Source organism: Podarcis vaucheri (genome assembly GCF_965113315.1).
Source record: "Podarcis vaucheri genome assembly, chromosome: 16".
Classification (NCBI taxonomy): Eukaryota; Metazoa; Chordata; class Lepidosauria; order Squamata; family Lacertidae; genus Podarcis; species Podarcis vaucheri.
Window position 1 is genome coordinate 6,930,502 of NC_138754.1, and position 26,680 is coordinate 6,957,181.

General features: G+C 42.8%; 3 protein-coding genes across 6 annotated transcripts; 2 read left to right on the plus strand and 1 right to left on the minus strand.

Annotated features, from left to right (window-relative positions):
* Window positions 1-281: 281 nt before the first annotated feature.
* On the minus strand, window positions 282-20,439 carry LOC309520622 (uncharacterized protein). Of its 3 annotated transcripts, none has more exons than XM_082202606.1 (2): window positions 20,302-20,334; window positions 282-1,003 (listed from the first exon to the last, which is right to left on the minus strand). In XM_082202606.1, the coding sequence occupies exon 2, from the start codon at window positions 983-985 to the stop codon at window positions 482-484; it is 504 nt and encodes a 167-aa protein (XP_082058732.1). In that variant the 5' UTR covers window positions 986-1,003; window positions 20,302-20,334; the 3' UTR covers window positions 282-481. The 3 variants fall into 3 exon arrangements, with proteins under 3 accessions (XP_082058732.1, XP_082058731.1, XP_082058733.1); XM_082202605.1 differs by lacking the exon at window positions 20,302-20,334 and adding an exon at window positions 2,213-2,298; XM_082202607.1 differs by lacking the exon at window positions 282-1,003 and adding an exon at window positions 18,214-18,949 and having other exon boundaries at window positions 20,302-20,439.
* LOC309520625 (uncharacterized protein) lies at window positions 6,292-8,930 on the plus strand. The gene is made up of 2 exons (XM_082202610.1): window positions 6,292-6,346; window positions 8,170-8,930. The coding sequence occupies exon 2, from the start codon at window positions 8,188-8,190 to the stop codon at window positions 8,677-8,679; it is 492 nt and encodes a 163-aa protein (XP_082058736.1). The 5' UTR covers window positions 6,292-6,346; window positions 8,170-8,187; the 3' UTR covers window positions 8,680-8,930.
* A 2,847-nt stretch (window positions 20,440-23,286) lies between the features above and the next one.
* LOC309520626 (uncharacterized protein) lies at window positions 23,287-25,185 on the plus strand. Of its 2 annotated transcripts, none has more exons than XM_082202611.1 (2): window positions 23,287-23,422; window positions 24,450-25,185. In XM_082202611.1, exon 2 carries the CDS (start codon window positions 24,468-24,470, stop codon window positions 24,951-24,953), a length of 486 nt encoding a protein of 161 aa, XP_082058737.1. In that variant the 5' UTR covers window positions 23,287-23,422; window positions 24,450-24,467; the 3' UTR covers window positions 24,954-25,185. The 2 variants fall into 2 exon arrangements, with proteins under 2 accessions (XP_082058737.1, XP_082058738.1); XM_082202612.1 differs by lacking the exon at window positions 23,287-23,422 and adding an exon at window positions 23,633-23,797.
* Window positions 25,186-26,680: the final 1,495 nt, after the last annotated feature.

Consider the following 26,680-nt stretch of genomic DNA (forward strand, 5'->3'; position numbering starts at 1 on the left):
AGCTCCAGTTTCAAGGCAAGTTCTTTCCCTGAATGAATAACTATTCATGGCACTCTGAAGGATGACGCTGCACTCGTGTTGAAAAAGAGGGAAATGTGAATTTTATCAAGATGATTATATCTTATTTCCACAATAAGTATAACATTCAGGGTGCTTGAGTGGAGGGTTTCCCCCACACACCCCAGTTTTAATATGGGCAAAGGGTGCTTCAGATACCTGAAGTCCTGAACAGCTTGCTATGAGGAACTGAGGCTCAGTGTTCAAAAACCAAGACACAAACATTATAAGAATGAAGAAGCTTTATTGAAAAGTTCAAGGAAATGGTACATAAAGTTGTACAAGAAGCAAGGAAGACACGTAGTGTGGAAGGATCTTATTCTCTACTTTAAAATAAAAGGGGGGGGGATGATTTTTCAGCCATGATCATTTAGATTCAGCACTTGGATATCAGTCCAGGATATGCTTCTCAGATTTAATTGGCCTATGAACAGATGCTAAAACGACGCCCGAACCTCTTTCCAAGGAGTGCTCCCCTCCCGTAACCCAAACCATAGCCGAAGCCCCCAGAGCTTCCAAGGAGACCAGACCCATAGCCCAAGCCCCCATAGCCTCCTACGATCCCAGAACCACCAACGGCACATGGAGTGTTGCCTCCAACAGCCACAGGCTCACAGCTGGCAGAGAGGATAGGCCCTGGGATGGTCACAACGGAGGCAGGTGGCTGGATCACAACCTCTGCTGGTGGGATCTGGTTGATGCAAGATGGGGCAACTCCTGCCAGGACTCCAAGGTTGACTGCTCTTTCAGCACCTCCATATCCATAGCCGAGACCACCAAATCCGTAGCCAAATCCTCCATTTCCATAGCCGAGACCTCCCAATCCATAGCCGAGACCACCATAGCCAAGACCTCCTGCTGATCCAAACCCAACGGTGGGGGTGGAAGCACAGGATGGGACAGCGCAGGATGGACCACAGTCAACCATTGTTGGGTGGAGGTGAGTCTGAAACCAAAAACACCAAGGGAGAAAATAAGTGTGGGGTACATCACTTCAATGGGGGTGGACCACAGTCAACTCTGGCTGAAGAATCTAAAGTATACAACTGAAGAACTGAGTTGAATATGGAGCATGAAAACCAAAGAGGACCAAATAATTATAAAAGCTGAGATATAAGGTACATCAGGGGGAGTCAGTGTGTAGTTTTTTTTCTGATGTTGCAGACCTCAACTCTCATCAGACCCAAGCAGCATGAACAACAGAGAAGGGTGATGTGACTATAGGAACCTCACTATAACTACTGAGTGAGAACTACACCCCTGTGGTAGATGCTGTAGGAAAATAAGAAAATACTCATAGATATTGGAAGGATGATTCAGTGATGGTGCTCTGAATTTTAAATAGCATGCTATGTCTGCAATACTATCAAAAACATTTTTTTAACAGACTGGAGCACAATAAACCATTTTCTAGCAAGGTGGGAATGAGAAAGAAAGAAAGGGAGGGAGGGAGGGAGGGAGGGAGGGAGGGAGGGAGGAAGGAGAGAGAGAGAGAGAGAGAGAGAGAGAGAGAGAGAGAAGCTGCAATCCTTTATCTATTTACCCGGGATTAAACATCTGTGAACACAACAGGGCTTACTTATCAGTAAAATGCAGATATTTTGTGCCACAAAATAGAGAAGTGTGCCTGTGTGCATGCGAGCACCTGTCTGTTTATCCCTGACTGTGTTTAAATTACATTCAGGGAGACAATGGAAAGCTGGTGGTGCCTTCCAAACATCACAATTCTCCCTAACGAATTTAGAGTTCATTAATATGAATTTCCCACCTTAGCCTTCCTAAATGTAAGATGGCAGAGCCAGCTTCTAACTCTCATCCGCCTCAGCCTGCATGTCAAATGGTTGAGGATGATGGGAGTTATGGCTCAACAACATGTGCAAGTTCCCTCTTTCTCCTTTTTTCCCCTAGACAAGTGTCCCAACAGCCAGGGATCACATATTAAATATACTTACAGAGGGTAATGTAGGGTTGGGGAACCTGTGGCCCTCCAGTTGTTCAGTATCCCAAGTCACCTTAGGCATCATTCCTAATGGTCAGGGATGATGTGAGCAACATCTCAAGGACCACAGGATAGCCATCCCTGTCCTAACTGGAAAGTCAATCTAGCCTATCCTTTGACAACTCTGGGAATATTCCACCTAGAAAATAGACTTACCTGCTTCTTTGAGAAGATGAAGTAAAGATGGAAGAGTCAGATGGAGTTGTTGGAGGAACTGAAGGAAGTCTGAGCTTTTATACAGTTCAGCCAGCCTCCCCAGTGCCTCTTTCCAGCTAATCATTGTTGGCAATTGTTCTTTCATGTGCAAAAAAAAATTTAAAAATCAGTTTATGAAGCACAAGAGGGAGGCCACAAAATTAAACTGTGGTGACAGTGCAGCATAATTATGACACCTATTCCTTTGTGCCTCCCTTCCTTTTAATTTTGCTGACCTCGAGTCAAATAGCTCCAGTTTGTCTGATGTTTCAAAGCAGAAACACCCAGAGGGAGGAGATGGAGATCATCAAAGCTCTTTCATCAGCACCGGGGTCTGTAGGACATCATCAAAACTTTTTGCATATGCATACAGGATTCTGAGACATCTCCAGTAACAGTGGAAAACAGTGTCTTTGAATGCCACAGGTACATCAGAAGAGTCCTGCTGAACAAGGCCAAAAAGCCCATCAAATACGACATCCCTTTCTCTCTCTTGCCCACCAGATCCCTTACCAAAATGCTAGCAAGCCAGACCTGAGTCCAGCAATGCCAACACCAGTTGGAGGGAAATAGTTGGAAAGAGCTATGTCCCCCATGCTTTCCTTCTGGGATGACCAAGAAGTATCTCATTGTCCACTGTAGGAAACAAGATGCTAGAGGATATAGCTGTTCGGTTTGAGCCAACTGCAATGCTCTTTATATTCTTATCTTCTCCACTTGAACTTGCTCTGGCATGTCAGAGATGTTTCCTTCAGCCTAGCAAAGTTTAGGGTTAATCTGAAGTGATGTACTTCAGAGCAGGAGCAGTCCTTATTTGGAAATAAGAGAAGCAGTAGTGTATGTTTGTATGTGTTTAAGAGATGTAGATACCCCTCCCCCCCACACATAATAATAATAATAATAATAATAATAATAATAATAATAATAATTTGTATCCCGCCCTCCCCGGCCAAAGCCGGGCTCAGAGCGGCTAACAACAGGTAAAAATAGCACAGTGTACATAAAATTGCACAGTCAATTAATTAAAATACATTCTAGAATCAATTCAGAATCAAATTAATGGCAACCATCGGGTTAGAGTTCTATGAAGATTACAGAAGGAGAGAGGGGGTCAGACTGTGCCTTGGCCAAGGGCCTGGTGGAACAGCTCTGTCTTGCAGGCCCTGTGGAAAGATGTTGAGTCCCGCAGGGCCCTAGTCTCTTGTGACAGAGCGTTCCACCAGATCGGGGCCACGACCGAGAAAGACCTGGTGAAAAACCCAAGGCAGCGCTTGACAGCTGTCTTTGGCTTCCGCAACCCAGCCCTACTAAGGGAACTGCAGGATGGGAGGAAAAGGTATTTCAGAGCCAAGAAGCTCTTCCTCTGGGAATCAGTTGCATTGCAGATCCCAGACGCTGTTACAAAATTTGCTTCTTGGAACCAAGTCCAAGCCAGAAATATAAAATCAGTAAAGATTTGAAATCAAAAGAAAATGGTGACACTCTTCTTTTTAAAAATGGCTTTTTAAAAGCAATTAAAACTTTCATATTGGGAAGCCATGAAATGTTTTCAAAGGCTGCAACTGAAAACAAAATCATTTAAAGACAGAAAATCACACACAAGCATAGCTGGATGGTGGTGACAGGTTGGTGGGTTTTACCTAAGAAGGTGATTCTCAGGTTATATCCATCAAAATCAATTGTGATAACTGACTTGCTGATTGCTTTCAACAGGTCTACTATCAGCATGACTTTAGTTGGAAATAACTAGCATTTCTGCAAAAATCTAACAAGGGAGGTAGATGGATAGCTACAATATTTACTGAAAGCACCATCTCATCTATGTGTCCATTTGCTCTTGCATATCGATGGGTCAGACGAGGACAGGGTGATTTCAAAGTTGAATATGGAAACAGATGACTATTGAGGGCTTTTGTTAATCTTGCCTTGTGTTAGCTGCTTTGACATAACAACTTACAGGCAGTTTAGAAATTCACAAAATCACAGGCGTCTAGTAATGTAAGTGAATTTGATATGTGATCTGGGACAGGTGTCTGGTGTGGAATCTGTTGCCCTCCAGATGTTTCTGGATCAAAAGTCTCATCATCCTTGCCTTCAATACCTTCATTACCTCATTTTCAGGAGAGGGGACTTCAAGTTATTGTGAACATTTGCAAACTCTTGCCAGTCAGTTGGGAAGCCCACAAGACGGTCATGATTTCACTAGCACTTGCCCCCAACTTTGATTCCCAGCTACTGGTAAACAGAGGCATATTGTATCTGGCCGTGGAGGCAGAAAACAATGACAATATTTTGTGCATGGGATGTTCAGCTGAAATCCTAAGTATGGAAGTCAAATAACCTATTGAGCCTATTTCCAGCTACTGCACATCTTTTAAGAGAATGAATGGGGCAGGGTATCTGTTGATCTATCTATCAGTATGAAACATGCAGAAGCCTCTTGTTGTTGCTGCTGTTCTCCATTCCTTCCTCTTACAGTGGAGGCAGAAAACAAGAGTTTTGTTCACAATAAAGATTTTAACCTCTGGGAAAAACTCTGGAAAAGTGATCTGAAGTTCACAGCATGTTATTCTTTGAAGGAGAACAACTTGAAAATGATTTACTCCGAGTAGGCAAAGATGCATAAGACTGAATCAGATAAGTGCTGGAGATGCAAAGAGGTTGAGGGAACGTTCTTTCATATGTGGCGGACTTGTAAAAGGGTAAAAGAGTATTGGGAAATGATCCATAATGAATTGAAAAACATATTTAAAAGTACTTTCCCCCCCCAAACCAGAGTCCTTTCTGTTGGGGATAATTCAGACTGAAATCCCCAGGTGTCAAAACACGTTATTTATATGCCACTACTGTGGCCAGTGTTTTGTTAGCCCAAAAATGGAAAACTAACAAGGTCCTAACCAAAGAAGAATGGCAACTTAAGTTGGCAGAATATGTGCAGCTTGCAGACTTAACATATAGAATAAGAGAACAAGAAGAGCATATGTTTAGAGAAGATTGGGAAATGTTTATTGAATATATGGGAAATAATTGTATACATTTGAAAATGCGGGCAGCATTAAGATAAATTCAACAGTGTAAATAAGTTATGATGGATGTAATAATGGAATACTGAATGGTATAGTTTCTATAAAATATGCAGGGATTTATGATATGTAAAATGAATCATAGAATGGAAGAGAAGAGAAGAATGGAAGTCATTGATATCTTAAGGATGTAAAAATTGAGTACTTTAAATTGTAAAGCAGAAAATTTAATAAATATTAGGTTATGGAAAAGGGACCCCTGACCGTTACATCCAGTCGCGGACGACTCTGGGGTTGCGTGCGCATCTCACTCTAGAGGCCGAGGGAGCCGGCGTTCGTCTGCAGACAGCTTCCGGGTCATGTGGCCAGCATGACTAAGCCGCTTCTGGCGAACCAGAGCAGCACATGGAAATGCCGTTTACCTTCCTGCCGGAGTGGTACCTATTTATCTACTTGCACTTTGACATGCTTTCGAACTGCTAGGTGGGCACAAGCAGAGACCGAGCAATGGGAGCTCACCCCGTCGCAGGGATTCAAACCGCCAACCTTCTGGTCGGCAAGCTAAGCTCTAGGCAAAGAAAACAAGAGTTTTGTTCTGTGCATGGAATGATCAACTGAAATCCTATGTCTGACAGTAACACAAGCTGCTGAGAAGATAGCCAGCTACTTCAGCTACTTTAGAGAGATTGAATAGGGACAGGGTATCTGCTGATCTGTCTGAAAGCAAGGAACATGCAAGCAATTTTATGTTTCATTAAATTTGTTTAGCAGAAGAATGAAAATGCAAAGATCAAAAGTGTCAAAAAGGGCAAGGCGCATTGTGGGGAGCTGAGGAAATGCTAACGATTTTGCATCATTTTTCTTTCTTATTAAAGTAATTAGGGGGCATGAGACATTTCAGAAACAGTTTGCTAATTAAAGCCTCGGGGTGAAGGGGGTGTATCCCAGCTAGCTGTGGGGCCATCAGGGGACACAGCCAAAATAGTATAAAAGGGCTCCTTGGGCTGAGATAGCCCAACAGCTTCACTTGACTTGATCTCCTTCTCTCCATTTCTACTCCTTGGAAACTTTGGTAAGTCAAGTCTACCTATATATGTTAGAATGTTATCTTTAAATGATTCTTGAACTTTCAAGTGATTCAGATTTTTGAACTCCAGGTGTGCATGCAAACGAAAGCTCATACCAAGAACTAACTTAGTTGGTCTTTAAGGTGCTACTGGAATGAATTTTTTTATTTTGACCAAAATTCTATTAATCTTTGAGATGTGTAGATCTTGCACCAAGAAATTAAGTTACTTAATGTCATCAGCTGGTTTCTTTGTGTTTGTATCTGTGTATACACAGTCTTCTGAAAACTGGAAGCTGCCTTCTCCCAGGTTGTAGTGTTAGCCTGTTGAGCTCAGTATTACCTACAATGACCACCAGTAAAAATCCAGGATTTCTGATCAGATTCTGTCCCTGCCCAGCTGCACCCAGCCCATGACATTCTGCATGCAGAGCAGATGTTCTCCCAGTTAACTACAGCTTCTCCCCCTGCCCGCCACCCATCTTATAGTATTTGAAACATGCTTTCTGAAGTAGGTTTCTCTTTTTCTTGGGAAGCTGGGATTCTGGGTCCCATTCTACAACACATTGTGCAAATCCAGCATTTATCATTACTGTGAGCAAAACTGTGGGATAACTATCCTCATATGCTTAAGTCTTTTTAATTCATGAAGGGGTTAAGACCATAGAGTAAGCTGTCTTGCCAGGGTTAGCTCACCTTGAGAGGGGTTAGATAATCAAGGTTTTGTTCTCTCCCGGTCTAAGTGAGAAGTTCAGCAAATGAAGACGCTAAGCTGGTTGATCCAGCTTTGCCGCATGACTCACACAAGCCAGTCTTGAGTTCCCATAAAAAATAATTAGGAACTTTCCTCATGCTGCAATTAAGCCCAGTACTGTGTGGAAAAGCACATGAAACTGACCTTTGAAGGGTTTGTAAGTAAACCAATTTTAAAATTGCCAGCCGTGTGCTCTTTTCCTATGCTCAAGAAGGAGGGAAGTTTTGGAACTTGCAAGGGCATGTTTTAAAGGTATAACAGTTTTTATGTCCATGCTTTATTTCCAGGAATTCTCTTTTATACCTATTTTTTTTCATTGAACCAAAAAAATTATAGCACTCATCACTCTCTATGGTTGGATACATGTGCCATTGCTCAATGGAATTCTTTTCATATTTCACCAATCATGTAACCTTCACGGGGACTGACACCAGAGGGCACCACAGACTAATATTAATGTGTTTTTTGTGGAACAAAATTTCATGGAAGATCTGTGCTTAAAAAGCAGGGTGTTGGTCCATCTAACATAGTATTGTGTACAGTATATCTTGTGGGTTTTTTTAATGAAATCAAGTATTTAGCTGCCTTGTACTGAGTCAGAATCTTGGTCCATATAGCTTGGTATTGTCTACAATGACCAGCTGTGACTCTCCAGACCAGGTTTCAAAGAGGGAGCATTTCCCAGCTCAACCTGGAGATTCCTGGGACTGAACTTGAGACTTTCTGCATGCAAAACATATGTCCTTCCCCCAGAAAGTGATGGTCCTTCCCCTACAAAGAAAGAGCTCAGACCTCATGGCTCTAACCTTCCTGGAATTACCAGGGACTGGATTTGGGACCCACAAGGAAGAGAAGAGCTGTAGTGATGATGTAGAGGACAATACAGAATCCATGAATTAGGGCTTAATGTTTGACGAATAATGGAAGACAGGTGATTTTCATTCAGGAAAGATGGTATGAGTTGGGTGAAATGGAAATAAGGGAAATATCCTAATACATCAGGCAGAACCCCTGCACTACCCATTGAAGTGATGTACCCCACACTTATTTTCTCCCTTGGTGTTTTTGGTTTCAGACTCGCCTCCACCCAACAATGGTTGACTGTGGTCCATCCTGCGCTGTCCCATCCTGTGCTTCCACCCCCACCGTTGGGTTCGGCTCAGCAGGAGGCCTTGGCTATGGTGGTCTCGGCTATGGATTGGGAGGTCTCGGCTATGGAAATAGAGGATTCGGCTACGGATTTGGTGGTCTCGGCTATGGCTATGGAGGTGCTGAAAGAGCAGCCAACCTCGGAGTCCTGGCAGGAGTTGCCCCATCCTGCATCAACCAGATCCCACCAGCAGAGGTCGTGATCCAGCCACCTGCCTCCATTGTGACCATCCCAGGGCCCATCCTCTCTGCCAGCTGTGAGCCTGTGGCTGTTGGAGGCAACACTCCATGTGCTATTGGTGGTTCCGGGATCGTAGGAGGCTATGGGGGCTTGGGCTATGGGTCTGGCCTCCTTGGAAGCTCTGGAGGTTTCGGCTATGGTTTGGGCTATGGGAGGGGAAGGAAGTTTGGGCGTCGCTTTAGCATCTGTGCATAGACCAATTAAACCTGAGAAGCATATTATGAACTGATAATCAGAGAGCTTGATACAGATCCATTGGGCATGGTTCAAAAGTGCTTAATCCCAGAAACCACTGCTGAAGTTGAACCTTCTTCATCTCCCACCTCTTCGCTTTGAAGTCTAGAAAACTAAGATGCTTATATGCTAAATTTCTTCTGTATTTCTCATACAGCTATCAATGTCATTTCTTGACTCTTTTCAATAAAGCTTTTGGTGCATTACAGTAACCCATGTGTGTTGGTTTTTGTAACACTTGGCCTCAGTTCCTCACAGCAAGCTGTCCAGCTGACTGAAGCAACTTTTTGCCTGAATTAAAACTGGAATGTGTCTCAAGGCATGTTTGCCAACAAAAAATTGACAGATGTTTGGAGGTTTTATGCTTCAACTTTAAGAGATTCTGTGCTGGTAGGAAGCTATGGCTATGGGTCAGGTCTCATTGGAAGCAATTTTGGTGGCTACCTTGGAGGTCTGAGGAGGGGTGGGCTCTTTGGAAGGAAATCCCTGCTGGGATGTTGCAGTAGTATGTGCTTTTAGATATATTGAACTCTTGAAGAACATATGTGTGATGCCAGGAATGACCCTGAATGGGTGAAGATGTTGCAGTGTCTTGTCCTGGGACCATCATAGAAGCCAACATCTTTTGCATGAATTCTATTTTTTTTAAATGATATTTATTAAGGGTTTGGAAAATACAGAAAAAGAAAAAGAACAATAAAAAAATTGAACAAATCAAACAATACCTTACAATACTTCAAAAAAGAACCCCCCCAAAAAAGAACAAAAACCAGAAAAACAATACAATAAAACAGCAAAACAGCAAAAAAAGAACACAAACATTTAAAAACACATCCAACCTTTCCATGTCTTTACCTTTCATATACTTGTTTCATCGACCTCCTCACACCTCCCTTCTTTGTATTCTAGTTCAATTAGCTATTTCAGCAAGTCCTTTCCATCTTTCTCAATTTTCAATCTAAAATTTAACTTAAGACAGTCTAACCTTAGATTTTCCACTTTGGTCCATTGACAATCTATTTTAACTTAGTTCTTTATAACATTTCTGCTAAAGCCATCAAATCCTTTCCATCTTTCACTATTTAATTGTCATTTAATTGTCTTAATTTATTTTAACCTTATCTTACCATTAAAATCCTAAAACTTATATTTACTTAACTCCTTATAACATTTCTACTAAAGCCGTATAATTTCATTCCAACAATTTTTCTAACACTCATTAATTTAACAATATTTCTCTAAATAAAATTTTAAAATTTTTTTCCAATCTTCTTCCACCGTCTCTTCACCCTGGACTCGGATTCTGTCAGTCCTTTCTATCAATTCCATATGGTCCATCAACCTGGTGATCTTCTATCCGAGGCTCTTAACTCTTTTCCATATCCCTTCTGCAGGTCTTCTTCATATCTAAGCATGAGCTTCACTTTGTCTTCTGCTGTTCTTGTTCTTAGTTTCCTTCCTTTGGCACTGAGGAGTAGGTCTCGGGGAAACTCTAACCTAACAATATCATTATTCCTTCTCGATGGGTCAGCCCACTCTCCATAGTCCGAACTAAAGTCCAAACGATATTTCTGAATGTGTTTCAACATCCCTCCAAAGCTAAAGGCCCCCACAACTCCAATCTCCTCCTGACCCAAATCCAGATCCCAAACCTGCATAAGGGGATCTATCCAGCTTTCCTTCTCCAATCCAAGCGGGACTCCATCCCTCCAAATCTGGCTTTCTCTGGATTCAATCGTAAATGGCAACAGCTTATATTCGTCAAATTGCCTCTGAAAGGCCAATGCTCTATCCACTTGAATTACTTGAGGTTCCACAACAACTTTCTCCTTCTTCTTCTCCACAGCTTGCAATGTCAAAACAGTTTCCTGAATCAGATCCTGAGTTATTTCTGTATAGGTATTCACTTTTAGGCCCAGCTCAGTCATTTTTTGTCCCATATTGTCAATTTTAGTAATCATCACATCCGTCTTCTTATGAAGCTGTTCCAGTAGAGCACTTGTTTTGCAAAATGCAATCACTAGGGCTTCTTCTGTCAACATTCTTGTCCAAGGTCAATTTCAGTTTCCCACGGTTTTTAATCTCTGCAGCTGGAAAATTCCCCAGATCCACTCCTGCAAGTTTCAAGAACTCCCTCTAGAGGAAACAATTTCTATTTGTATCCGTCCTTTTAAGTAAAGATCCGGCAGCAAAGTGAGATCAATTTTCAGTTACATTTGCTTCTTTTCAAGTGCAAAAGGAAACAATGGAAACAATATCTTTCTCTTGTTTAGCTGTCTGTCAGTATACGTTATTCACAGTCAATGAACTTTCTCAAAAAGTCAATCTTATTGACAGCCCGTTCCCAGGTTCAAGGCGATGGTAATTTATCTTCCTTCACTCTCTCTCCTGCAGGCTTAGGCAGTCTAAAATTTCCCCCCTCTTCTCCTGCTTCCAAGGGGGGTTTAGTAGTTTTAACCGATGGAGATTTGGTCCTTTACAAAAGGCTTCAAAGACTTTAGTTTGCAACGTCTTTGCTTTAATCTATTTACAAAAAGGGAAGGCAAACTTCCTGTTTGAAACCTTCCTGTTTTGGTGCCAAATTACGATGTTTAAAAATCCAATTTTCCGTTCTACTCACGGGTAGTTGTTTAGAATCCAATTGTCCACAGGAAAAAGTCAGCGCTCTCCGGCAACAGCAATGCGGCTTCACTCCGTGAAAAAAGCAGTCGATTCAAAGCACCGCGCCACTCACCCCACGTCACTCCGGAGCCCCGAGACTGGGCTTCCCTGCGAGTAGGGGAGGCACAAAAAGTGCCAGCCGAATCCCACGTCCACAGGCTTCTCCCGCCTGTGGTTTTTAGTGGGTCTCCGCCTCGGCGTGGCGGTCAGACCCTGGTTTCCACGGAGCGGATTCCTCCCGGTCAGAGGAAATCTGCCATTTCCAGAGGCGCTAACCCAGAAGTCCCATCTTTTGCATGAATTCTAGCCATGTTTCATTTCTCCTGCTTTTCCCCTTGAAAGTATTTAATCCATGAATGAGTTCAGAGCCCCATTGTGCTCTGTGTTTCTTTGCTTTCCTCATCTCCTTCTTCTTGCACAATTGTCAACTTGATACTTTCCACCTTTTCATTAAAGCTCATTCTTTATTCTAATATGGCTCTCTCTTCATTTGGCACCTTTTGGCAACAATTCCTCAGAGGAGGAAATCTTCCTCTTAATCTATAATACCATGGTCATTGATCAACATTACAAACACATTGTCCAGGTGTGTTTAAAAAATGGGGAGGGGGGGATGGACAAATAACATAAAATACAGTGTGAAACAAAGTAAACACAAGCAGCACAGAATGAAATAAAATGGGCATCAACATTTGAAACATCTAAATCATAGCACAAACTCCAAAGAGGAAAATTTCAGAACGCTAAATGTCAGTTCTTGGTGAATTTTGCTTGCTGCAGCACAATACATTTCTATGCTGAGAGTGATAGGTGGGCTTTGATTTGAGATAAGTAGAATGGTAGTCTCTCACACTGGCACATTCTTGGAGTATGCTGGCCTAGGGAGACCCTGAATTATTTGATAAATGCAGAACCTTTCATTTGTCCCTATTGAAACTCATTTTGCTAGTTTGAGCCCAGCTCTCCAATCTGTTACAATAATTTTGTGTCTTCAGTGGTGTTACCTACCCCTCCCTGTTTGGTGCCATCTGCACATCTGATGAGCATCCACTCAGTTCCTTCATCCAAGTCATTTCTAAAGACACTGAACAACAACACAACCTTCTTGACACATATAATCCCAAAATGGTTGCCACACATTATAGAAAAGATGGGGGTTAGAATTCTCCTTGGTCTCACAATCTGGCACATCAGATTTTCAGCCACAGCATGTGTGCACCATCACATGACTATTTCCATATGTGCCACTATGAGGAGAAACATAAAAAGTACTTTATGAGCAATTGGTGGAGTAGACATGCCTTTTATTCCAAGCAAAGCAAGTTGATGGGTAGGTTCAGTTTGTATATTAAACTGAGTTCTTTAAATACCAGAATCAAAAATGGATAAGCAGATTGGAAAAACCCCTACATATGTACAGTACTAAGATCCAGTACTAAGATTGATGTCACCCCTGGTAACATGTGGGAAATCCAGAAAACGGTATGAGACCAGCTATGTAAGAGTTTCAAAGAGAAGAAGAAGAGGAAGAAGAGTTTGGATTTGATATCCCGCTTTATCACTACCCGAAGGAGTCTCAAAGCGGCTAACATTCCCCTTTCCCATCCTCCCCCACAACAAACACTCTGTGAGGTGAGTGGGGCTGAGAGACTTCAGTGAAGTGTGACTAGCCTAAGGCCACCCAGCAGCTGCATGTGGAGAAGCGGAGACAAGAAGCCGCTTCACCAGATTACGAGTCTACCGCTCTTAACCACTACATCACACCGGCTCCATTACTTGGAGGATTCCATTACTTGCACCAAAAATGTTTTGAAACGTTTCCCTCCCCACAAGCATGTTCTGCTTTTCATTAGAGATTATTACTTCAAAGTCTGTTTCCCAAGGAATTTTTGTAACCATAAAATTCTACCTCAAATAACATTTTTAAAATATGGTTGATACTTTTTCTTTGGCAACCACTTGTAGCCAAGTAAGATTTTCTTCCATAAGCACGGTATTAACAGTGAGTCCATAAGTGACTGTGTAGGCCAGTTCTGGATCCACACGTCCTTCCACAGCTGGGACATAGGTTTCTGGGCAGGAGTTGATCATGGTGAGGGTTTGCCAAAAGTGCCTTCCTCTGAGCACATTTCTCCCTTTCATCCTGAGTTTGAGCATCTTCAAAGTCCATGACACTTTTAGTAAAAGTTGTTCTCCAATTGGAGCGCTTGCAGGCCAGTGTTTCCCAGTCGGTGTTTATACTACTTTTTTTAGATTTGTCTTGAGAGAGTCTATAGACCTCTTTTGTTGACCACCAGCATTATGCTTTCCATTTTTAAGTTCAGAAGTTTGGAAGATGATAATCAGGCATCCGAACAACATGACCAGTCCAACGAAGTTGATGTTGAAGAATCATTGCTTCAACACTGCTGATCTTTGCTTCTTCCAGTACACTGGCATTAGTTTGCCTGCCTTCCCAAGTGATGTACAAAATTTTTCAGAGACACTGTTGATGGAAACTTTCAAGGAGTTGGAGATGGCATTTATAAAAGGTCCATGTTTCACAAGCATGCAGTAAGGTTGGCAGTACAATAGCTTCGTAAACAAGCATTTTGGTTTCCCTGCAAATGTCCCAGTCCTCAAACACTTGATTTGGGAGAAAGCTGCATTCGCTGAACTCAGGCAATGCTGGATTTCAGCACCAATGTCAGCCCTTGTGGAAAGATAACTGCCCAGGTAAAATGTGATTGACAAGTGATCCACACTTTCCAACGTTACACCATTGAGTTGGATTTGTGGCACTGCAGAGGGGTTGTTTTGTGCTTGTTGGTGAAGTACTTTGGTTTTCTGGATGTTGAGCAATAGGCCAAGTTGTTTGTAAGCTTCAGCAAAGATATTTAGGATGGCTTGGAGGTCATCCTCTGAGTGTGCACACACTACGTTGTCATCAGCATACTGAAGCTCTATGACGGAAGGTATAGTAACCTTAAGGTAAAGGTAAAGGTACCCCTGTCTGTATGAGCCAGTCGTGTCTGACTCTAGGGTTGTGTGCCCATCTCACTTAAGAGGCCAGGGGCCAGCGCTGTCTGGAGACACTTCCGGGTCACGTGGCCAGCATGACGAAGCTGCTCTGGCGAGCCAGCACCAGCGCAGCACACGGAAACGCCGTTTACCTTCCCGCTATAAAGCGGTACCTATTTATCTACTTGCACTTAGGGGTGCTTTCGAACTGCTAGGTGGGCAGGAGCTGGGACCGAAGACGGGAGCTCACCCCGCCGCGGGGATTCGAACCGCCGACCATGCGATTGGCAAGTCCTAGGCACTGAGGTTTTACCCACAGCGCCACCCGCATCCCAAGTAACCTTACTCTTTGCTTTTAGCGTATTCAGATTAAAGAGCTTTCCATCTGTTCGATATATGATTTCTACTCCAGTGGTGAGTTTCCCCTCAACAAAGTGTAGGATCATAGCAATGAAAATAGTGAATAGAGTTGGGACGGTAACACAACCCTGTTTAACACCTGATCCCACTGTGAATGGTTCACTTTGAGAGCCATTATTATCTGTGATTGTTGCTGTCATATTATCATGGAGGAGCTGAATGATGTTCACAAATTTATCTCGGCAGCCAATTTTCAGAAGGACAGCCCAGGGGGCATTACAATTTATAGTATCAAAGGCCTTAGTCAGGTCAATAAATGCCATATACAGGAATTGGTTTTGCTCTCCACATTTTTCTTGAAATTTTCAAGAGGTGAAAATCATGTCCACTGTCCTCCTAGAAGGTCTAAAACCTTTTTGGGATTCAGGAAGGGTAACCTCGGATATTGTTAGGAGATGGTTTGCTAAGATTCTTCAAGTATTTTGCCGCTCACAACTAATAAAGAGATGCCTTGATAGTTTCTGCAATCCTTTTCTTAAATAGATTGATAATTTTGGCATCCCTAAAGTCTGCTGGGATCTCCTCTCTCTCTCCCAGACTCTTTTTCCCCAATGAGCTTGTGATACTACACCCTTTGTTGTAGCGGGAGCATTCACCATAAGGTGTTCTAAAGCAGTCAACTCTCAGTCTGCTTAAATGGCTGTGCATGGTTTTAACAGAAAGAAAAACAACTGATTAAAATCAAACCATGGCCATGCCACACTAGGAGTTTTAGTCAAGATCTGTTCTTTACATTGGGGAGGAACCAGTTACATAAAAAACAACAACCCCTGAGTCTACATAGACCTGATTGTTCCTAGCCAGTGGCATAGAGTGGGGTGGGGGAGTAGAGGGGTGCAAAGGGGTGCAAAATTTCAACACCTGGTGCTGCCTCAATACAGCTGTGCAATTCCAGTGCTGGGCCCAGTTGAAAATGGCTTCTCTATGTGAAGCAGGAAGTGACCACTCCAGAAAGTGACCTCTCCAGTCAACAGAATGACATCATCATCATCATCATCATTCTGTTGGCCTCTCCCAACAGAATATTAAAAACACGATAAAACATCAAGCATTGAAAGCTTCTCTAAATATGACTGCCTTCAGATGTCTTCTTAAAGTCAGATACTTGTTTATTTCTTTGACATCTGATGGGAGAGCAGGTGCCACTACCGAGAAGGCCCTCTGTCTGGTTCCCTGTAACCTCACTTCTCGTAGTGAAGGAACTGCCAGAAGGCCCTCGGCACTGGACCTCAGTGTCTGGGCTGAATGATGGGGGTGGAGGCACTCCTTCAGGTATTCTGGGCTGAGGCCTTTTAGGGCTTTAAAGGTCAGCACCAACACTTTGAATTATACTCAGAAACGTGCTCTTATCTTTGTGGTTGCAATCTCCTGGGTTACGCGGACGCTGTTAGGTGGCTGAATGTGCACACATATTCTGTCCATTTAATCCCACTCTGTATGGCCCCAGGCACTGGCAACCCATGCTTTGCCACTGTTCCCAGCCTTCCCAGTTTCTTGATCTTCTTAATACGCAAATGTTCTGCACATGGGATATTTCATTAATTGTCACCTACACTTTTGGGGAAATACCATTTGTTGTAGTGCTTCACAACTCCCTAGGCATCCACAACCGACATAAAACCCCTTTCCCCAAAATACATTTACTCCATCAGTCAAAGGAAATGCCTCAGATAGTTTTCAATCTGCTGTCTATATTTACTTCCTTTTTGAAGTCAGTCATTTCAGAAAAGTCTGGTGGGGTGAGAAATCCTATTCTTGAATCCATCTCTTTCTGTATCTGTTTCATCACAAACTAAATTAGCTCCCTGCATATTAGACACGGACTCCGCCTCAACAGAAAACAGTCTCCAGGTTTGCTTACAGCAGCTTTTATCTTTTGACTCCTAGTGACAGGGTAAACCTTCTCTCTGGCTCCCAGTACATTCTGCCTAAGAATTTTGGCTCATCTTTCCCTCTCCAGTAAATCTTTGCCTCAGACAAGGGAGCTAATCTGGATGCTGTCGGTGACCTTTGCTGTTTTGTGAGGAAACATCTTTTTGGAAGTATTTAGATCTCTTAATAAAGTGATTCCTGTACCTGTGTCTAAAGATGCCCAATGTGTGTTGTTATTCATTAAAACTTCCTCCATTAACTCAGTGTCAAAGTTTGCGGCTTTCTCAAACCTCATTTTACAGAGTTTGACCTTTGGGGAGGGCTTCGACTGGTTTGGACTCAGTCTGACCCTTTTGTTTCTTTCCCCTTATGGTTTTGATCGATGGGCTACTTTTAAAAACTAGGGCCAGGGCCTTTTCAGTACTGGCCCCGACTTGGTGGAACGCTCTGTCCCAAGACACCAGGGCCCTGCGGGACTTGACATCTTTCCACAGGGCCTGCAAGACAGAGCTGTTCTGCCTGGTCTTTGGTTTGGACTCGGTCTGACCCTTATGTTGCCCTCCCCTTATGGTTTTGATCCATGGGCTACTTTTAAAATGAGGCTGCAATTTAATTTGCATTTTAACCTGTATTTTAAATCGGGGTTTTTTTCTATTATGTTTTTATTGTATTTTTACTAGTGTTAGCCACCCTGAGCCCGGCTCTGGCCGGGGGGGGTATAAATAAAACTTATTATTATTATTATTATTATTATTATTGTGTCTGCTAACACAACCACCTCATGGACATTCTGAGGATTTATGTCTCTCAAAATTCGAGAACATGTATAGAGAGACTTTTTTCTCCCTTTCTCATCTTGCTAGAAGCAGGGGTCATGCAGGGAACCAGAATCTTGCAGAATTCAGTGGAAGCAAAAGGATATAGTTCTTCACAAAATGCATAAACTTCTAGATTTAGTACCAGAAGATGTGGCGATTGCCACTGATTTGGATGGCTTTAAATGCAGATTACAAATCAAAAAATAAAGTCAAGGTTTAAATGTGCTTAATATATTTCTTTAACTCGTGTATGCAATAATTTAAAACTGTTATCAAAATACAGTATCTGACTGAGAGGCTGGATAATCCTGCACCATCTGACTACATTATCACCCACCCAAAATATGTTATTGTCCAAAGTCTTGTAACATATTGATTACAAAAGCTGTAGTCCACAATACATTCCACCCTGTGTACGTATGCAAATGTTGCAAAACTACAAAAGATTATCCAGCTATTATGACTGTTGCTTCTCTGAATAAATAATGGTTTGAGGCACTCTAAAAGGGGACTTGTTTTGAAAAAGGGGGAAATGATAATTCTCTCAAGGCGAATGTACCTTATTTTAACCACATAGAACTAAACCATTCAGGGGGCCAGAGAGAAAGACGTCCTGCAAATGTTCCAATTTTAGTTTGGCCAAAAACTGCTTCAGACAGCTGAGGCCCTGGACACCTTGCTGTGCGGAACTGAGGCTTTACATTTAAAAACCAGGACAAACAGGTTATCAGAATGCAGAACAAGCTTTATTGAAAAGGTCAAAGTAAGAGCATTGAAAGGGGCAAAGAAGAAAATCGGTGTAGAAGGATCTTTTTTCTTCTGCACTCTGAAGCAAAGAACGGAGGATGAATACCAGGAGTGATTGCTTGAATTCAGCTTTTCTGAACCATGGCCGATAGATCTGTATCAAGCCCTCTGATTATCAGTTCAGGATATGCTTCTCAGGTTTAATTGGTCTATGAACAGATGCTAAAACGACGCCCCAACTTCCTTCCAAGGAGTGCTCCCCTCCCGTAGCCGAAACCTCCAGAGGTTCCAAGGAGGCCAGACCCCAAGCCCCCATAGCCTCCTACGATCCCGGAACCACCAACGGCACATGGAGTGTTGCCTCCAACAGCCACAGGCTCACAGCTGGCAGAGAGGATGGGCCCTGGGAGGGTCACAACGCAGGCAGGTGGCTGGATCACGACCTCTGCTGGTGGGATCTGGTTGATGGGTTTAGGGATAATCCCATCTAGGATGCCAAGGTTGGCTGCTCTTTCAGCACCTCCATATCCATAGCCGAGACCACCAAATCCGTAGCCGAATCCTCCATTTCCATAGCCGAGACCTCCCATTCCATAGCCGAGACCACCATAGCCAAGACCTCCTGCTGATCCAAACCCAACAGTGGGGGTGGAAGCACAGGATGGGACAGCACAGGATGGACCACAGTCAACCATTGTTGGGTGGAGGTGAGTCTAAAACCAAAAACACCAAGGGACAAAATAAGTGTGGGGTACATCACTTCAGTGGGGGTGGACCACAGTCAACCATGGCTGAAGAAGAATCTAAAGTATACTATTGAAGAACTGAGTTGAATATGGAGCCAAAAAGGGCCAAATAATTATAAAAGCTCAGATATAATGTACTTCAGGGAGAGTCAGTGTGTAGTTTTTTTCTGATGTTGCAGACTTCTATTCGCATCAGACCCCACCAGCATGAACAGTAGAGAAGGGTGATGAGACTATAGGAACTACACCCCTGTGGTAGACGCTGTAGAAAATGAAGAAAATACTCACATACCTTATTAGGTCTCCATGTTTCCATGATCGTGCTCTGAATAAAGAAGCTTGTTATGTCAACAATTCTATCAATCAATTTTTCACAGGCTGGACCACTCTAAACTATTATCGACCCAGGTGCGGATGAGTATGAAAAAATAAAGCTGCAATCTGTTATCTATTTACCTGGGATTAAGCATTAGTGAATACAATTGGGTTTACTTATTAGTAAAACACAGAGTTTTGTGCTATAAAAGGCAGACATGTGTGTATATGTGTGTGTGTGTAAATGACATTTAGGAAGAGAGATAATAGAAACTGGTGCCACGTTCTAAATATCACAATTACCATATTTTTCCGCTGTATAAGACGCACCAGACCACAAGACGCACCTAGTTTTTGGAGGAGGAAAACAAGAAAAAAATATTCTGAATCTCAGAAGCCAGATCAGCAAGAGGGATCACTGTGCAGTGAAAGCAGCACAGCAATCCCTCTTGCTGTTCTGGGTTTTGGGATAGCTGCGCAGCCTGCATTCGCTCCATAAGACGTACACACATTTCCCCTTACTTTTTAGGAGGGGAAAACTGAGTCTTATAGAGCAAAAAATACGGTATATTTAACAGGCATACATGACATTACCATGGAGATCTTCTCCTACTATGTTTGCTAAATGGCACAACCAGACTTCAAGTCCCATCTGCCTCAGCCACCATAGACAATGGCCATGGAATATAGGAGCTATAGTTCATAAACATCTGCAAAGCCCCTGGTTCTCCTTCCCGGTTCTAAACATATGTCCGAAGAATCAGGGATGATTTATTTTATAAACCTGCAGGGGGTGAAGGAGGGATGGGGAACCCGTGGCCCTGAAGTTGTTGCAGGATCCCAAGTCCTCTCAGCCAGCATTCCCAATGGACAAGAATGATGGAAGCAACATTGCAAGGACCACAGGATACCCATCCCTGCTCTAATTGGAAGAGCCATCTAGCCATACTTTAATGTGAACCTATGACAGGCTTGGAAATATCCCCCCAAGAAAATAGGCTTACCTGCTGCTTTGGTGAGATGTAGTGAAGACAGGAGAGTCAGATGAAGCTGTTGGAGAAACTGGGAGAACGTTGAGCTTTTATACAGTTCTGCAACCGCCCCAGTGATCAAGGGACTGCCTCTTCTGACTAATATTTTATTTAGTTGTTGACAATTTAATGTGCAAAATTACTTCACTAAGCACAAAAGGTCACAAAATTAAGTGGTTGTAATAATGAAAGACTAATAGTCTCAACATCATTCCCACTCCCTTCCTTTTAATTTTGCTGACTTCGAGTCTGATGCTTGAAACCAGATGCACCCAGAGGGAGCAGATAGAGATCTTCAAAGCTCTTTCATCGGCTTAAGGGACTCTAGGACATCATCAAAGATTTTGCATATGCATACCGGATTCTAAGAGATCTCCAGTATTAGTGTCCTCATGAAAATCCATCAGCACACAGTTGTATTCAGTTTCCCCTCATCTACACATTACTGGAGTGCAATTCTCTTTAATATCATACATTGTTGTGCCTTCTTTTCTTTAACATATGCATTTGTAGGCACAGTTTACTCCAATGTATTCATTTTGCTACCCATTACAATGCTACCTTGGTTCTCAAATGACTTAGTTGTCGAACAAATCAGCTCCCAAGCGCCAAAAACCTGGAAGTAAGTGTTCCAGTTTTTGAATGTTTTTTGAAGGCCAAACACCTGACGCAACTTCCGCTTGACCGCAGGAAGCTCCTGCATCCAATCGGAAGCCGCCCCTTGGTTTCCCAATGGTTTCGGGAGACAAACGGATTAAGTTTGAGACCCAAGATTTCACTGTACTTGGATAACTGCACTGGGAAATGCAGACAGCTACAGATTTTGTAGCACAGCAATGTTTCAGTTTGCCCATTGTTTCAAAAAGGGGTGAATAAATTTTCTTTTTCTTTAAGGGTCAATTGAATTGAATTTCTCTCCCATTCCTAAACTCACCTGCCTCTGTCACTGAAAAAACTTCATTCCTGTTTCTACTTAAACTTACTCTACTTACTCTACTTGGTCCTTGTTTCCTACTGTCATGGTAGTGTATATGGTTCTGACAAGATATCACTGCACTCCCATCAGCCCCAGCCAGCATGGCCAATAGTCAGAAATTATGTGAGTGAAATCCACAAAAACTAAGGGGAATCCTGTTGGCTACCTCTGCCCTGCTTAAATTAAGCCTAAAGCAAATACATCCAATCCAGGAATGAGGAATCTGTGGAACCTCCTCTATTGCTGAGGTTCATATCCAAGGAAAAGTGTGCACAGCTCCCTATTCAGACCCGCTTCTTGTCATTTTGTAACAATGCCAGAGGCTGAGCTATAAATGGCCAATAGCTACGATAGCAGTGTTTGAAATTCACCAGGTGCCAGGCTCATTTTGCACCTGGCTACTGGCCACTTGCGACCAAGTGCTGATGCCCAGGCACCAGGATGGTGCCTGATGTCTACACCATCGGGAGGTGCATGACTGGAGATCCTTGGCTCTTGGCTCTTTTCATACACTAGCAGCACATCCTGTAGAATTCTGTTATATTTTATCTGCACAATCAGAATGAACTTCGTTCTGTTCTCAATGACCGACTTCAGGAACCAAAAGGTTGTATTGAAAAATACAACTTTTGAGCCCTCTGGCCCCAAAATGGCAACTAGGCATTCCGTTTTGGCAACTATAACCCTGGTTTAAGGAGCCATAGGTCACCTAGCTTATATACCTGAGCTTCCAACACTGTATGTATGTTCTATTTCCACTATCAGAGACTGTAAGCCTCTGAATACCAGTTGTGGGCAATCTCAGGTTGTGACTGCGCTGTTGCATTCAGATCTTGTTTGCAGATTTCCCATTAGGAGATCTGGTTGGCCACTGGGAGAATAGGATGCTGGGCTTAATGGGTCACCTTTAGCCTGATCCAGAAGGATTCTTTTTTAGAACTACGTAAATTCTTGGAGAATGAGGGTATCAATGGTCACGAGCCATGATGACTATGTTCTATATAACTACTGTCAGCACGCTTTTGTATACCTATTGCTGGAAATCACTGCTGTCGGATTCAGGCCATGATGGTGAGCTTTCCATAGACATGTGTGATAACAGAATTCTGAATTAGATGGGCTTTTGGTCTGATCCTGTCGACCATTTTTACGTCCTTAAATCCCTGGTTCTTCGAAAACAGCTGGCACTATATGAACCTTTTATTTCTTCAAATATCTTCTTTGAAAAGAATTCCCAAATAATTGTGGAAATTCTCATACGCTTCCTTGCTTTATTGCATACACTTATCCATACCTTGCTATATGGTACGTTTGCATCATTGAAGACTGGAAGAGCCTTGTTCTCAATGACCAACCAGATGTCTATGGGAAGCCCAGCAAGCACAAACTGAGTATAACAGCAACTCTCCCCCCCCCCCAAAAAAAAATATATTCTCGATTATAATGCATTTTTTGTATGTTATTTTCACTTAGTACAGTATGTCCATTCTTATGCACAATTTTGTACACATCACCTGGCTGCAGAACTGCATGAAATATTCATGTAAGTGTGGATTTCATAGGAGTACACTGCTTCAATTGCTATACCATTTCAGAAAACGCAACCTGAATCACATTTCTCCCCCAATCTTACCTCCAACAGTGGAGGTTAAACATAAACAAAACCTGCTATGTGTTGTGCACAGAATGACTAACTAAAATCCTGGGTATTAAAGTCAATTAGACTTCTGAGAAAATCAACAACTATTTTGAAAATAATGAACGGGGACAAAACACCTTTTGATCTGCCTGCCAGGAGGAACAGACAAGAATTTTTATTTTTCTTAATCTTTTATTAACTTTGTCTTGTGGAAGAATAACTATGAAGAGAGTGGGGTGCTGTGAAAACACTTAACACTTTTGCCTCGTTTCTTAATTAGGGCCATGATGCATTCCAAAAATTGCTTACTAATTAAAGCCGGAGGGGAAAGGAGGGGAAAGGAGGTGTATCCAAGCTGGATGTGGAGCCACCAGCAGATACAGATGAAATGGTATAAAAGGGCTCCCTGAGCTGAGATCTTCCAACAGCTTCCTTTGGCTTCATCTCCTTCACTTCATTTCTACTCCTCTGAGACTTTGGTAAGTCAAGTGTGTGCACATATGATGTTATATTTGAATGATTCTTGCAGTGGTCAGAACGTTCAGGTAACTGAACTCCAAGAGAAGGCTAAAATTCTATTACTCTGTGAATTGGGTAGATCTTCCACCAGGAACCTTACACTCTTAGGTTGTTGGCTGGTTTCTTTTCTATATGTACCTTATGATATCAAGTATTTAGCTGCGTTAGTCCATCTAGCTCAGTTTTGGCCACACTGATCAGCTGTAGTTCTCCAGAGTTTCAAGAAGGGAGTCTTTAGCAGCTCAATCTGCAGATTCCAAGGACCGAACCTGGGATGTTCTGCATGAAAACCACGTGTTCGGCTACTGAACAATTGTCCTCCCCCTAAAATTAAAGTAAGGTTCTAATCTTCACGGTTCCAAATAAATACTGAACTATAATAATAATAATAATAATAATAATAATAATAATAATAATAATAATTTATTTATACCCCGCCCATCTGGCTGGGTTTCCCCAGCCACTCTGGGCGGCTTCCAAAAGAATATTAAAATACTGTGATACATCAAACATTAAAAGCTTCCCTAAACAGGGCTGCCTTCAGATGTCTTCTAAAAGTCTGGTACTTGTTGTTCTCTTTGATGAGCATAGGGAGTTGTCCTGTACCATGACAGACCATTGAAATCTCTAGTTCAGTTTTACCTACTCAAATTGGCCGTTGTTCTACAGGCCTTGAAGCAGGGGACATTCCTAGACTATCCTGAGATTATCAGGGATTGGATTTGGGATCCACAACGAAGAGAAGGGCTGTAGTAACAAAAGCAGAGAAGAATAAAGGTTTCAGGCATGAGGGCTTAATGTTTTCAGAATTATCAAAGACAGCTGACTCTCAGTGATGGAGAAAGGAAGATGGATTGAGTTTAGTGAACTGGGAATGGGTAAAATATCCTACTGCCACAGGATGATTATGTCTGAAATATTCTCCCCACTGTCCATTGAAGTGATGTACCCCACACTTATTTTCTCCCTTGGTGTTTTTGGTTTCAGACTCACCTCCACCCAACAATGGTTGACTGTGGTCCATCCTGTGCTGTCCCATCCTGTGCTTCCACACCCACCGTTGGGTTTGGATCAGCAGGAGGTCTTGGCTATGGTGGACTCGGCTATGGATTGGGAGGTCTCGGCTATGGAAATGGAGGATTCGGCTACGGATTTGGTGGTCTCGGCTATGGATATGGAGGTGCTGAAAGAGCAGCCAACCTTGGCATCCTAGATGGGATTATCCCTAAACCCATCAACCAGATCCCACCAGCAGAGGTCATGATCCAGCCACCTGCCTGCGTTGTGACCCTCCCAGGGCCCATCCTCTCTGCCAGCTGTGAGCCTGTGGCTGTTGGAGGCAACACTCCATGTGCCGTTGGTGGTTCCGGGATCGTAGGAGGCTATGGGGGCTTGGGGTCTGGCCTCCTTGGAACCTCTGGAGGTTTCGGCTATGGGAGGGGAGCACTCCTTGGAAGGAAGTTGGGGCGTCGTTTTAGCATCTGTTCATAGACCAATTAAACCTGAGAAGCATATCCTGAACTGATAATCAGAGGGCTTGGTACAGATCTATTGGCCATGGTTCAGAAAAGCTGAATTCAAGCAATCACTCCTGGTATTCATCCTCCGTTCTTTGCTTCAGAGTGCAGAAGAAAAAAGATCCTTCTACACCGATTTTCTTCTTTGCCCCTTTCAATGCTCTTACTTTGGCCTTCTCAATAAAGCTTGTTCTGCATTCTAATAACCTGTTTGTCCTGGTTTTTAAATGTAAAGCCTCAGTTCCGCATAGCAAGGTGTCCAGGGCCTCAGCTGTCTGAAGCAGTTTTTGGCCAAACTAAAATTGGAACATTTGCAGGACATCGTTCTCTCTGGCCCCCTGAATGGTTTAGTTCTATGTGGTTAAAATAAGGTACATTCGCCTTGAGAGAATTATCATTTCCCCCTTTTTCAAAACAAGTCCCCTTTTAGAGTGCCTCAAACCATTATTTATTCAGAGAAGCAACAGTCATAATAGCTGGATAATCTTTTGTAGTTTTGCAACATTTGCATACGTACACAGTGAGTAATGTTACAAGACTTTGGACAATAACATATTTTTGGTGGGTGATAATGTAGTCAAATGCTGCAGGATTATCCAGCCTTTCAGTCAGATACTGTATTTTGATAACAGTTTTAAATTATTGCATACACGAATTAAAGAAATATACAGTGGTGCCCCGCAAGACGAATGCCTCGCAAGATGGAAAACTCGCTAGACGAAAGAGTTTTCCGTTTTGGAGGTGCTTCGCAAAATGAATTTCCTATGGGCTTGCTCCACAAGACGACAATGTCTTGCGAGTTCCTTCTGGTTTTTTCCCTCCCCCCCTTTTCTAAGCCCCTAAGCCGCTTATCAGCTGATCCGATCAGCAGATAAGCCACTAAAAGCCGCTAATAGCGCTAATAGCGCTAATCTGCTAATCCGTCAATGGGCTTGCTTCGCAAGACGAAAAAACCACTAGACAAAGAGAATCACAGATTCTTTTCATCTTGCGAGGCACCACTGTATTAAGCACATTTAAACCTTGATTTCATTTTTTGATCTGTAATTGGCATTTAAAGCTATCCAAACTAGTGGCAATCGCCACATCTTCTGGTACTGAATCTAGAAGTTTATGCATTTTGTGAAGAACTATATCCTTTTGCTTCCACTGAAGTGTGTGGACGCGGCAGCTAAAAAAGCCAATGCAATTCTGGGCTGCATCAATAGGAGTATAGCATCTAGATCAAGGGAAGTAATAGTGCCACTGTATTCTGCTCTGGTCAGACCTCACCTGGAGTACTGTGTCCAGTTCTGGGCACCACAATTCAAGAAGGACACTGACAAACTGGAACGTGTCCAGAGGAGGGCAACCAAAATGGTCAAAGGCCTGGAAACGATGCCTTATGAGGAACGGTAAGGGAGCTGGGCATGTTTAGCCTGGAGAAGAGGAGGTTAAGGGGTGATATGATAGCCATGTTCAAATATATAAAAGGATGTCACATAGAGGAGGGAGAAAGGTTGTTTTCTGCTGCTCCAGACAAGCGTACACGGAGCAATGAATCCAAACTACAAGAAAGAAGATTCCACCTAAACATTAGGAAGAACTTCCTGACAGTAAGAGCTGTTCGACAGTGGAATTTGCTGCCAAGGAGTGTGGTGGAGTCTCCTACTTTGGAGGTCTTTAAGCAGAGGCTTGACAACCATATGTCAGGAGTGCTCT